At 37.2% G+C, this 13,619-nt stretch overlaps 1 protein-coding gene across 1 annotated transcript in view; it reads right to left on the bottom strand.

Annotated features, from left to right (window-relative positions):
* RSRC1 (arginine and serine rich coiled-coil 1) overlaps window positions 1-13,619 on the bottom strand; it is a 238,905-nt gene that overhangs the window by 193,713 nt on the left and 31,573 nt on the right. The window contains exon 3 of the mRNA XM_018570115.1: window positions 8,784-8,951. Coding sequence (XP_018425617.1) covers window positions 8,784-8,951 — 168 coding nt within the window. The remainder of the gene's footprint in view (window positions 1-8,783; window positions 8,952-13,619) is intronic.

Genomic DNA, 13,619 nt, shown 5'->3' with positions numbered 1-13,619 from the left:
GCCAACTTTTTTTTTTTTTTTTTACCTGAGATAAAGCCAAGCTAGGAGGATCGGCTCTGTGCATAAACAAGCTCAGCTGGCCTTAACTGACACATACATTTATGACATGAGCCCCCAAACAAAAATGTAGTTGGCGGCTAATGTTTCATGTTTAAGGGTGGGTCAGAAATGTTTTTGTGCATAAGATACATGGCTGCAGAGATTTGTCTAAAATATATTTATACACACAGTATATATATATACTTACATACATAAATATACATATATACATACATACACACACACACACACACATATACACACACACTTATGTAGGACCATTAAAGGATATAATTGAATACATATGTTATTTTCAATTATTTTTCATCCAACAAATAAAAACAAAAATGAACCGTGTTATGTGACTTAAAAGACAGGAGTTATGCAGATATAAGAAATACATATTTAAAATATAAAAAACAAGTTCTGTGTAATGCAGAAAAAGGTTTTATACTGGGGTTGGCGCAGGGTATGCAAGCAGTTTGGAGAGCAAAAATACATATATATTACCATCGCACCAATCAAACATTTACCCTTCGCCACTGGTGAAAGGCAACAAGATCTTTTTACAACGTCTCGTCTTTTTCAATAAATTTTGCATGAAAACATGTTACCCAAGCACAAAGTTGCCTGCTGTCGCATTGGAAGTATGATAAATGTTTAATGAAAACAACACCGCTCAGCTTGGTGTCAGACAACAGCTATCACACAGACCTGCTTTGATCTAAGCAGACACTTAAAAGGAGTTCTGAGAATGCTTTGCTCCACAGAACTCTATAACCTATATGCAAATAGCAGGGAATTAGCATAAATGACTTCCTGCTGCATAAAGAGGATGCAAGGGAAAAAAAATATGACAAGCTCCAAATAAAAGCTAGCGTCTGCTGTCATACCAGAAAAGTCCAAATTCCTTAGTTTGTTTGTGAAAATATGTTGTCACAGAGGAGATTTACAAGTGTTTCCTAGATCAGGATTCCCAGCTGCATGTCAAGACTAGCTGAAGCAGAAGGAGGGCCTATTCCTATGGTACTGCTGGGATGTGCTACCAAAGTGCTCCTAACTTACAGCACCCTACTGCATCACAACTCCTAATGTGCACGTATCTCACCTCTGTGCCACAGCTATTGTGAAAGTACTCAAAACCCCTGGATTGCTATGATAGACAGGCAACTAAGACATTTTTAGATCAGCAATAGAAGCGTACATATTTCTCTCAGTAAATATATATTTTTTATTGACCATGTAGGCTAATAAGAAGAATCAACCAACTTAAAAAATATATTTACAAATATTTGTAAAGCCCAACTCCATGTTGTTATTTTTAAAAATAAAGAATCTATTATATCCTTTTAACACAAATCTCTTTAGCACAATTTTATTTTTATGACGTGTGCGTGTTTCCAATTCTGGGCCACAGCTGGTAAATCCAGTTAGATTCTATTATTTTACATACTTTATGAGGAAATTCAGCAACTACTGAGTAAAACCTAGGAGAGAGCGGTCAAACAGATAATAATTCCTCTGACTCATTCACTTGTGTTTGTTAATTTCAGCTTGAGATACTGGACTCTGTAAACAACACACTTTTTCTATCAAAGGTGTTATTGAGAGCATGTAAAAATGAGAAGAGAACTCCACCAGCTGGCTAAAAAATAATCATTTTTGCCTAACTAAATAAAAGACATTCCCATTAAGATACAGTTTGGACAAGCAGGGCTACAGGAAGAGTTTTGCTACAACCCTAATTTGTCACAGGAGTAGAACATGTTTACTTTCAAAAAATTATTTTTACTTATCTTAGTGAATAAGGTAAAACAAAGTAAAAACTCACTTTGCAAAAAATACTTAACCATGTGCATGGAAAATTTAAAAAAAATTAACCAGTTCAGCTCTTACTCCCTATGGACCACAGCAATATCTACATTACTGCTATTTGCCTGTTTATTGGGCAATAACTTTGTCATTAGAGAACACATACATTTTTATCTAATTTGATCTGAGTTACTTAAAACAAAATATTGTAACTGTAGATTAAAAGTATACATTTTATTCTATACTTTGTCCAGTTTAAAATTACACTAAAATTATTATTCTGATACATAGCATTGCTGAGTTATTTACAAATGAAATAAAGGCTTTTTTTGTTTTGTTTTTTTTTGCCTTTTTTTAATGTGACTTTTTAAAAAAATAATGAACAAAAACAAAACAAAAAAAAATATTAATGCTTAGAAAAGTAGAAAACGAAATTATCAAAAAAATTATTTACAGTAGAAGAGTTTATAAACACTGCATCAGACTGTCCGCTTTTTGACAGCAGCAGCTTCTACAGCTGCTGTATATATGCAGCAACTCCAGGTTGTAATTTTTACAGCCAGGAATTGTTGGCAAGAGCGAGGGTAAGGGGCAGAAGGAAAGGCGTACCACACCCTGTGTACATCAATGAAATAATTTTGGGCATATGTAGAACGTCCAGTGTCCACAACTGGTTAAAGTCAGCACATCTTTACCTTATCCACTAAGCCAATTGGAAATTCACTTTCAAAGTGAACATGCTCTTCTCCCTTAAAAATCAACTCTGGTGTTTCTACAGTTATTAGGTCACATGGCAGTAAAGTATGCATCACAACCTCAACCCTCCTGACTTCTCCTTACTAGCATAGAAAGTTGATGTATATTGAGTTATGAGCTTCAAATCACTTTCCACTAACTACAAAGTTTTCCGAGTGGACTGGGAAACAATCTACTGGATCTCATTAAAACAGAAAGCCAGTAAATCTGAAAAACAAATTAGCAAAATATTAGCAAAGATGAATGTGAAAAATAAAAAATACATATTTGATGCTACCTTTTCATGGCGAAAAGATGGGGAAAAAAACATATCAAGATGTTTGCAGCTCATATGTTTGTTACTCAAGGAATAGACTGCATCTTATCCCAACCCAACAATTTGCTAATCAAGCAAGGACAGGCAGATTATCACAGCCCAACATCCCTGGTAATCAAATTACTAACATGCAATTACTATACCACAGAGGGTGTGCAGTTAATGTGAATTGAGGGAGGTGGCAATGAAATCACAACAGATAAAGGTGACCTGAGTATCTTAAAAAAAAAAGTCCCACAATAAAAATACCTCTGGATCACCAACCTAGGCTGAAATGTATTGTCAATACCTTTTAAACCCATGCAAGTGAGAGAAAATACATATACATTTTGGGGAACCTACCACAATTTCTGCCAGAGCCCCAATTCCTCTAAAATTAGTCTTGATTCAGACAGACTTCAGTGTTGATAATGACCAATATGAGTTTGGCTTTGTCATCAACAGGAAAAACAGAAACTCTGCAGAGATCCGTGTTACAAGAAATTATATTTAAATGCAGCACTCATGAGCTTCTTCTTTGTTGATACTGTTTATTTTACTAGAATGATAAGGTGACTGGGTAATAACTCAAGAGACTGCACCAATACAGCCAGTCTTGATAATGTAATAAAAGGAAAACAGATGAACAGCTACAGACTTCTGATTTAAATAATTCTATAGGGCCTAGCTCGAAGTTTCCATGAATTTATATAAGAAACATTTATCCAAAGAGCATTTGTAATAACTAACACTATCTAGAGGAAAAGATTTGTGGTCATAGTTTTCCCTAAAACGAAGGAGGTCTCAGCACTTTTGGATAAAATTATGCTATTTTATATCCACACTCAGAGATGGCCTTCACCAATCATATTGAATTGCTAATACCTCTATGTTTAAAATGAGTAACATCCACATTACCATGATACAAGTTCTCCAATCTGGCTTAAATCAAACTTCATATCCAAAGAAAGAGAAGAACCTTGCACAGATTTTGTGTGGAAGCTGCTGCCTTAAAATATGTATACTCCATCAGAAGTTTCAGATAGCGAGCTCTTAGTCAGATTTGTATGCTGAAGGCTGCACTAGTCATGATCATCAGCAATAACTGAAAAATGAAGAGTACTGTCACAGCCTGTAAGGAGTAGAAGCTCAGAAGAACATCATTATCATTTATTTGATAGATGATCAGTATTGACAAAGCAAATTATACTAACTATACCTGGCATTAAAAAAAAAAAATAAACGGACATTGCACACCGGAAATATAAGCTGTTAATGGAAACTTTCAGAGTTCTTTTCTTAGGTGTACAGTATACATACTTTTCATATGCATAAAGTAAACCTTAAAGGGGGCATCTATTTTACTGGTAGCTATATTTTGTTTTTCCAGAACCTCTTAATAATACAAAAGTTTCCACATTCTGCAGAAAGCGGCTTATTAGTCTATATTCTGAATGCAACTAACCCGAAACCCAGTGCTTACATTCTTCCTGCACATAGGAGGGCAGACAGCTTAAGCAAACCCATGTGTCTTTCTCATTGATCATCAGGATATCACTCACAGGAAGGGGGGGGTGCTATAATCAATCAAGCTGCTCTGGTAACTGATTTAAATTACCTTAGAAAGAATCATCCACTTAAAGTGGATGGGTAAAAAAAAATAAAAACAGATTAGGTCTGTAATCATTTATTTTACATTCTTACAATAATGTTTGCTTTATTACACACTTTGCTTACAAAGAATAAGTTGCCACTTTACTTTTTTAAGCAACATGGTTCAACCTGGAATTACCTTTTAATTGCACATGATTGGGTTAAAGGATGGCTACTATAAAGTTATGCTGATATCAAGGATACAGTTATAACACAAACCCTTTAATAAAATCACAAGATGCAGTCTTAGTACGGTTTTGTGTATTTATTTCTATTTTCCTTAAATGTACTGTGTAATGCTTTCCTGTTACAGTGACAGCGGGCATGCACAAATTTAATTTGCTCTTTCATTAGATGGGTAGTTTCCTCTATTTTTTTCAGAATTAAAAATATATATTGAATGGGTCCCTTTGATGCTGCCCAACACCTGCTCCCCCTACACAATATTTTTGTAGGTCCTTCTACGGCAACTAGCCATCACACGAGATCATTCTATGCTGTAGCAAGTACAGAAAGCTTACTCAGCCTGTTAGCATGTCCATGTTTCTACCTTTGACTTAGGCAGTGCTCGGATACAGCGACAGCTCCAGGAGTTTACATATACATGCCTAGGCTGAAACAATATTTTGCTAGCTAACCTACCATTTAGGTGGGGTAGAAGGGTCTATCCTTCGACAATATGGCTTCTGCTGACTGTTCTCTGAAGAGAAGGTTGTTTAAGTAACCCACTATGGTGTTCCTTTGAGATCAAAGGAGAGCCAAAACAGGGACCAGCACCTTAATGAAATCCTAAAGTGCAAAGGACTGGCCAAATGGAAGAGGCACAAACAGGTAGTGTTGCGTGGCCACAGCAAAATGCAAGTTGTGCCGGTGAGCAGGAAAAATTGGGATCTTCTCAGACATCATCTGAGTCAGATGGGAGTTTCCTGTCTCTGAGTGATGATGTCTCCCCACTCACTATATATAAACCACTCAGTCCAGTCTGACCTTGCCCTTGCGCGGTCTTACTGCTAATGCATTCCTGCTGCTCCGAGTATCCTGATTCTGTGTATGACAAGATCCTGGCTGACGTTCTCCTCTGGCTCCTGCTCCTGGTGGCTTGTTCGTGACAATGCTGATTTCCTGGCTTGTTTCTGATGACGCTAATCTCCGTGTTCCTGACCTGGCTTGAACAACTACCCATTCCGGCTCCTGACTTTGGCTGGTTCCGGTTTATGATTCTGCTTGCTCTTGTGGACACTGTTCTTAATACATGATTTAACTAGCACCTTTTGCTTGTCTGGTTTTCATTGTGCTCTGACATCAAGTAGATTTCATACGGAACTTTTGGAACCCCAGGAATCTTGATCTGCCATATGCCGACAGTAGGCCCCAAAGTACTCACGATTGCAGAGATTGGAGGTTGCTCTGTGTCCAGACACTTGCAGGCAGAATGGTGATCCAGATCTTATGGTGTACAGTGGAGTTTTTCCTCCCTGTTCAGTTTTGTGCAAAATTGCAGCAGTGCGTGAACAACTCAAATTTTGTGTCAGGAGAAAGAAAATGGTGGGCAAATGCACAGTAGATCACCCCTGAGGAACAATGTGAAGGCACAGAAGCAGCCACTTGCCACCAATGTGAGAAGAAAAAATGGCACCAAATTCAAAGGGGCAGCTGTCCCTGCTAATTCCCAATACCAAACCCTCAGAGACTGGAGCAGACGTACTGGGCACTTTGAAGGGGTGAAGTCCTGGTTTACATTGTACCTTAGATGTGTTCTCATCCGGAGGGGTGAAGCATGCCCCAGCCAATCTTTGCCCTCCTCCAGGGGCAGGACTTTAATGGCAGATGGACTATGGTCCTATAGCACCAATGCTACCCTATACACTGCAATAACTGCAAAGGTGAGTGTCTTATGCAGGATCTAGTGCCATGACGACATTACAGGCCAACCCTGCATTTTCCTTCCAGTAGGGCCCAGATACAGTCCTGCTAAAACTCAGTTAAAGTGAAAACAGTGGATAGCCGCTAAAGGTGCCAGAGTGGATGTGTGCAGCTTAGGAAAACTTGTTAGAAAAGCTTTTACGTAGAAAATTACTGCTGTTCATGCCCACCACCTTCCACAGCTCAAATTCTAGGCTGCCTGAACCCACAGCCTTCTTTGGTTCAAATTCGCCATTGTGTGTACCACCTTCAACTCAAATTTGCCAACTTCAAAATAATAGCTTACCACCTGTCACAGTAGTCGCCTGAAAACTGGGTGACTATGAAGCCTGCCCACCCCCTCTAACTCTCTGCCTGGAGCCACAGTCACATCTCCTATCCTTCCACTACCATCCTCAAACTTTTAGCAGGCCACAAGCTGGACATGTCTAGTTTGGTAAATAGAAAAGGATCCTCATGCTTCAACTAAGGAACATGAATAGAATGTTATCATTGCACTGCCCATCTCCTATTAGTTCCAAAAAGTAATTACAGAATGACAGTGTAGGAATATATAATAAATACTGCAATTTTCAAATTCTGTTACATTCTGGCCAGAGAAATGAAAGGAAGGACAGGGAGGCCTATTGCCCCCTATAATTTCTAACCAAACAGGATAATATTGCAAGCATAGAACTGTAGACGCGCAGAAAAGACTAACTCATTTATTACACACTTATTTTTGTTAACTTTAGAATAAAGTACAAATGAGAAGAGATTTTTTTTACCCTCAACAAAGTTCTCCTGCTACTGGTGGTCAAGAAATAAGTCCAAAAGTCCCCTATTCTGTGTCATTGTGCAAGGAGTAGCAATCTATGTGCTCTCCAAAATAGGATCAGTTGCATATTATTCCACACTTCAAATCAAAGAATGCTGGAAATTCTGTCCAGTCAGCATTGGGTACCAGAACTTTAAAGTGGTAGCATTTTTTGGGACCAAAACACTACCCGATGCTTACTGTATATTTAAGACTGTATATCTGCTGCTTAACTTCTTTTTATTTTGTTTTCCCCCATAAGTACATGGTGCAACATTGTGTAGTGCTTTATAGAGTACAAAGAATTGTTCATTTCAGTCCCCATTATCCAAGAAACTTACAATCTTTAGTTCCTATTACACAAAATATTTAAGGCCAGTTTGGTCTGATACCAATCAAGAAACAATTACATTATTGAGCTGAGGGAGGAAATTGGAACACCCAGAAAAAAAACAAGCAGACATGGGTAGAACATTCAAAACACACTATGTTGTGTCCATCTTGGAATTCAAACCAAAGACTCCAATGAGCAAAACAAGAGGGCCACTTAGCTGTTGACCTTCCCTGCTTTTGCATGAGAAAAAAAACCCACAAAGTTATACAGAATTTAGACAAACATAAGAGGTAACCACTTCTGTTCTCTCAGAAACCCTAACTTAAAGGTGAACTATGGGCCATTTTTTTTTTCCCCAAAGTTCTCCTCAGGCTCCACGGTGTCCTCCTGTGACCCAAAACTCAGCATATAGCGGGCTTCTAATGCACACTGAATCTAGCAATGTGCAGTGATATCATAGCAAACAATTTCTACACAGGAGAAAAGCCTGTACAACTTTGCAAGACTAAAGCTAAGGATGCAGTACAGCCGCACTACAAGTGTATTTCCACTTTTGCAGCTGGCTGACGCTTTTTTGCAGCCACATAGGGAAAACACATTTTATATTCACACAGCGTAACTTTAAAAAATAATAATAATAATAAATTCTGCTTCCATATTACATGTTCTAATATGAAAGAAATGTTTTTCTCTATTTTGAATTTCCCTCTGGAATGCACAGAGACTGATGAGGTTAATGTTAACATAATTAACCCTGTCTGTACTGTGTTGGGAGATCTTATTATCAGTTGTAAACTATATTTAAACAATGTCTTCCCTAATACAGGGTTAAAGATCTAGAACAATTGTATGTTAGGGACACTCTGAGAAAGCTCAGAGTGTCCCTAGTCTTTCTATGGGGACAAATGAAAGAGAAGCTTGCAAAGGCTGGCTACACAGACACATGCAAAAAAGTAAGACATTTAAAAAGATATTTTTTTTAAAAAGGTATGCAGTGCAAATAGGAACACATAAACACAGCGGTGTTTTCTCAAATTTAAACTGCCAAATGTATCAGCTGCAAGGCATGTCCTTTTGATGTATTTTTTGCTTTACCCCACTTGCAATGGTTGTGTAACTGGTTTGTGATGGGTAACTTAAAATGGCTATGTTCAGCTTTAACTTGCAAGACCTACCCAGGTTTGGAAACAGACTCCTTTTGTTTTAGTCTCTCATTCCCTCTTGATTTCACCTTCGATCTGCCTTTTCCTCTATCTCGGTCATAGGATTTGCTTCGGGATCTTCTCAGACTGGATCGATCACTACTACGGCTGCGAGATCTTTGACGGTGTCTTGATCGAGATCTGTTCAAACCAGAAAGAGCATAAGTCAGTGCTTCCCAAGCTTTATCAAGTAATTTCTACACATCATCATCCTTTTGACGCTTCGGTACCACCTGTACTTTATATTCATTATGATAATGTTCAAGCAACTTGCAAATAAACTACAATAAAAAAAATTACAGTAGCAGCAGGTAGTTGGGAGGGTAATTATAAAAAGGAAATACCGCTTGCTGCAGAATATTTCACCTAAACACCACTAAAAGCACCCTGTAGTTTTTCCAGTAGCCCACAGAAGAGTTTGGGCATGCTTCTGGCTCGCCTCTCATTATGCAATGCCCAATCCCTAATCAACTTCTCAACAGATCCAGGCAATCTTTTTATTTGTTTAGCTGGTTTGAGAAGCTCCATTTGCTGCCAGAGTTACAGATTCTGCATCAAGAGATGTGCACTACTAGTTCTAAGCTACCTGCTGCTACTTTTGCCAACTGATATTTAGATTGTTTTTATTACAGGAAAAAGGGACACAAGTGGCAGAATCTAGAGATTATCAGTGGACTTTAATTATTGAAAACTTTAAGCAAATGTTAAAATAAGTTTAAACAATTATACCGGTAAACACAGGGACTCCAAATGTATGAAAATGACCTATGGCATCAAGCATGTGAAAAAAAATGTTTAGGGCAAAAGGATCAGATGAGCCATGAACATTGAAATGGGAAATCTTACAAAAAATAAAAGAAAAAAAATGTAGTAAATGAGATATTGTATTAAACACATGGTAAGTACTGTCAAAAATATTAAGCTTGAACCCATCAGGACCACAGCAGTTTCTTCCTACTATTTCCTACTTTAGGACAGACATCCAAACAAGGGATTTTCTGAGTCAGAAGGCTTTCCATGGACACAGACATCAACAAATTGCTGATAAGGTGTTTACACCCACCTCCTGCCCAGGCCATTTTTCAGTATTCAGCGCTGCGGTAATTTGACTGACATTTATTCAGCCATGCAACGATGTACTGAAATTAATTTTAGACCATTTTTTGGGGAGAGATAGAGCTTTCGTTTGGTGGTATTTAATCACCACTGGGTTTTTTTTAAATATTATGTTATAATACAATTATTGTTACCCAATTGTTTGGTGAAATATAAAAGATGGGGTCACGTCGGGTAAATAGACACCAAACATGTCGAGCTTTAAAATTGCGCGCACTCGCCAAATCGCAAAAAAATTGTATACCCAAAATTGACTATAGGCAACGCTTTAAAAACTTTTACCGCTCATCAGTTTAGTGTGATCAGCGATTGATGGCCCTATAATTATTGCTCTCACTGCGACGTTCGCAGCGATATGTAACATGTGTGGCGTAATCATCGTTTTCGTACGTATGCGCACCCGACGCATGCGTGTATGTATAGGTGGGGACATTAAAAACATTGGGTTTTTTTAATTCTTTTTCATGTGTGACTTAACATTTTTCTTTTTTTTTTGCAACTTAAATTTTTTTTCACTTAACTATATTGTTGTGATAGCAAAGAGGATGTGACCGGTCCTCATAAGGGAATCAGGGGTCTCCAAGACCCCTAATGTCACATAGGGACCCCCAAAGAAGCTGATGCAGAGATCCACTTCTGGCATCTTGTATTCTAATGGACCACTGCATCTTATTAGGAGGTTAAATTATTTTCCACAATACATGTATGCAAGCTTTTGCTGCATTGATAAGCTGCATCAGTAGTGGGTTCTTGTAGTTTGTAATGAATAATGGTGTAATGTGTAGTAAATAGACTGCTGATTTGTTTGCTAGCTACACACCTGTGAGTGAACCTTAAAGAATCAATGAAAAACATATTTTCCCACTGATGGATAAAAAATAAATTAGACGCTCCGTGGCTTTAAAGGTGTATAAAAATTTGCTAGAAAGGTTAAAAATAAGTGTGTCAACTTATGAACCTGTCTTAATAAAGACAGAAGTTAAATTGTTTATCTCCTATTTATTTTTGACATCTGCAATACCCAGTACTCTGTGCTTTGCAATAAGCAGAAAGGGGGCTGGATTTGGAAATCAACAGCATGTCACAATGACATATTTTAATCACTTTGAGGGGAATTTATCATAACTGGAGGAGACCGAATCTGGAGCATTTGCCCAGGACAACCAATCAGCTTCTCTCTTCAGTTTGTTTAGTTAAGATTTGAAAATGAAAGAGAGAAGCTGATTGGTTGCCATGCACAGTTGCTGCAGATTTTGTCTGCTCCAGTGTTGATAAATTCCCCTCTTTGTGTGTCAAGATAGATTGCCAGTAACATAACAACATGTACTAACCTTAATTAGACATTGTATGTTTCCCAGTATCAATATCAAAATTAAAGCATAAAAACACAAAATGCATCACAGAAAATATCCTACATGCATTATAGGATGCATATAAAAGAGAAATCTGAAACAAATTCAAAACAATTCTTTGGACCATATTTATCAGTTAAATTACATTTTAAACTGATTTAAAATGATTTTTGAACATACATGAATAAAATACTGCTTAACCATATTAAAATAATTTAATATAAAAAAATATATCTGGTAATTTAATAATAAAATATTTAAAAAAAACAGAACAGATTAATTGAAAAGTGGGTTGCCGTAAAAAGACCCACTACTATGGCAAAGGTTAAGTCACTTAGTCAAGTTGAAAGATCTTCAAAGCCTTCTCAGATCCAGATAGGCCCATATGTTACAAAAATTCTGTGAAAGAGTCATTACGTTCCAATCTGCTTCTCATGTCGGGACTTACAGAACACACAGATGCTTGGCTCGCACCCTTCTCCGAGCCTCCCACCAGATAATGAAGGTTCTCCAATATCTTCCCTATGTGACAGACCAAAAGCCCTGTCTTTATTCGATCAACACCTAGCCAGGTTGTGAAACAAATAAAGTTACACACACGTATATATACAGAAAGGTTACCAAAAATTAGCCAAACATCTAAACCTACCCATAAAAGCTTACTTACTTAGTGGATAATATGTGTTAATTTGCTAATTTCTTCACAGGTAATCAATTAAAATGTAAAATATTGGATAAAATTAGTTGCACTAAATTTAACAGCTGCTCCATAAGCATAATTAATTTCACAAGAGCCATATGTATGCTCCGCACAGACAGAGTTGAAACAAAAAAAAAGCAGATTTGAAAATAAGTTTGAGAAAATCTGCATTTAATTAGCAGGTGGGCACTACAACTGCATAATGTTTTATACATTTTTATTTATGAAGTGACAGAAGATCTAAAGGCTTTTTAAAATGGCGTTTATTGTTTGAATGGGTACTGTTTTGCTGCATGCTAAAGTGATTTAAATCCTCATAGCTGCTCTTTGAAAAAAATCATAAATGATGAAGGAAAACATGTGGAAAATTGTAAAACTAGAAAGAAATTGCAACAAAAAGCAGATACACATACCATAACCGAGAGGAAACTACACTTAATTAAATGTACACTACATCTGGACTATCAGCCTCATAAAACGTGAAACTATTAATTTTCATTGTTATAAAGGAAATGAGGTCAGTGTCATTCGGTACTTCCCAATATTTATTAAATTTTAGTATGAAGACAGATCAGTCCCACAAAAATCATATCACGAGTTGATGGTGTGTAAATATAACACACGGTAGGTTTCAGTAAAAGACTATTTATAAAGAGAATTAATGATCGACAGAACGTGTGAAAAACAAGCTGCGTGTAAAGTTCAACTGCACATTTAAAAGGCTGCTGATCGGCTTTAAGCCTTTAAATCAGTAATGGGCAAACCTCTGGCAATCCATCTGCTGCCAAACTACATTTCCCATGATGCTCCACCCAGCTAACAAATCAGACAAAAACCTGACTTTCTGAGCCAACCCTGGCTAATGTACTTGGAAAAAGCAGGTTAATACCAGCTGTGCAGCCAGAGAAGACTCTTTCCTGTATAAGTCGTAGAAGGTAAAAAAAAAGAAGAAGGGTTATCAATAGTCTTACCACCTTATGGTAAAATATCTGACAGTGCCATACACGAAAATGAGTTAAAGGTCTGGAACAAAAATGCTGTAAAAAATAAATAAAAAAGGGTCTCTGCTCCTGAAAAAAAAAAAACACACACACACACACACACACACACACACTCTCTCTCTCTCTCTTGCATTAGCACACAAGCTGACCAGGAAGGAACAACAATACTGTATTCAGTTACATTTATAGTCCAATTTCGTTGACTGAACATAAGCATGCCAAGATAGTGCAATTGGACTTTAAAACCCACCAAGGGCCAACATTTAAAAAAGTGAAGTTGCAAGACATTTACCATGAGCAAATTTTTATGACACAAAAGTAGAGGTGCACCGAAATGACATTTTTAAAACTGAAAATTTAAAAAAAAAATACGTCAAGCCGAAAATATTTTTTTAAATATTTTATTTTTCCTTTTTTTTATAAACTTTAAAATGTTAATATATTTTATTTTTATTTATCTGTAAATGCCAGGTCCGTACGACGTACTGAGCTGGCCAGCTGGAAGCACTTTTGTAGCTCCGTACGACGTACGTCCTTGGCAGCGAAAGGGTTAAATATTAGCGGAAATATTAGGGGTCTAAACAGACCCCTGATATTTCCCTTTTAAAAATGGAAAAAGGGATTAAGAACACAGAGTCCT

The sequence above is a fragment of the Nanorana parkeri genome, unplaced genomic scaffold (genome assembly GCF_000935625.1).
Source record: "Nanorana parkeri isolate BGI_ZX_2015 unplaced genomic scaffold, ASM93562v1 scaffold1458, whole genome shotgun sequence".
Lineage (NCBI taxonomy): Eukaryota > Metazoa > Chordata > Amphibia > Anura > Dicroglossidae > Nanorana > Nanorana parkeri.
This window is presented reverse-complemented; position numbering and strand designations above follow the sequence as displayed.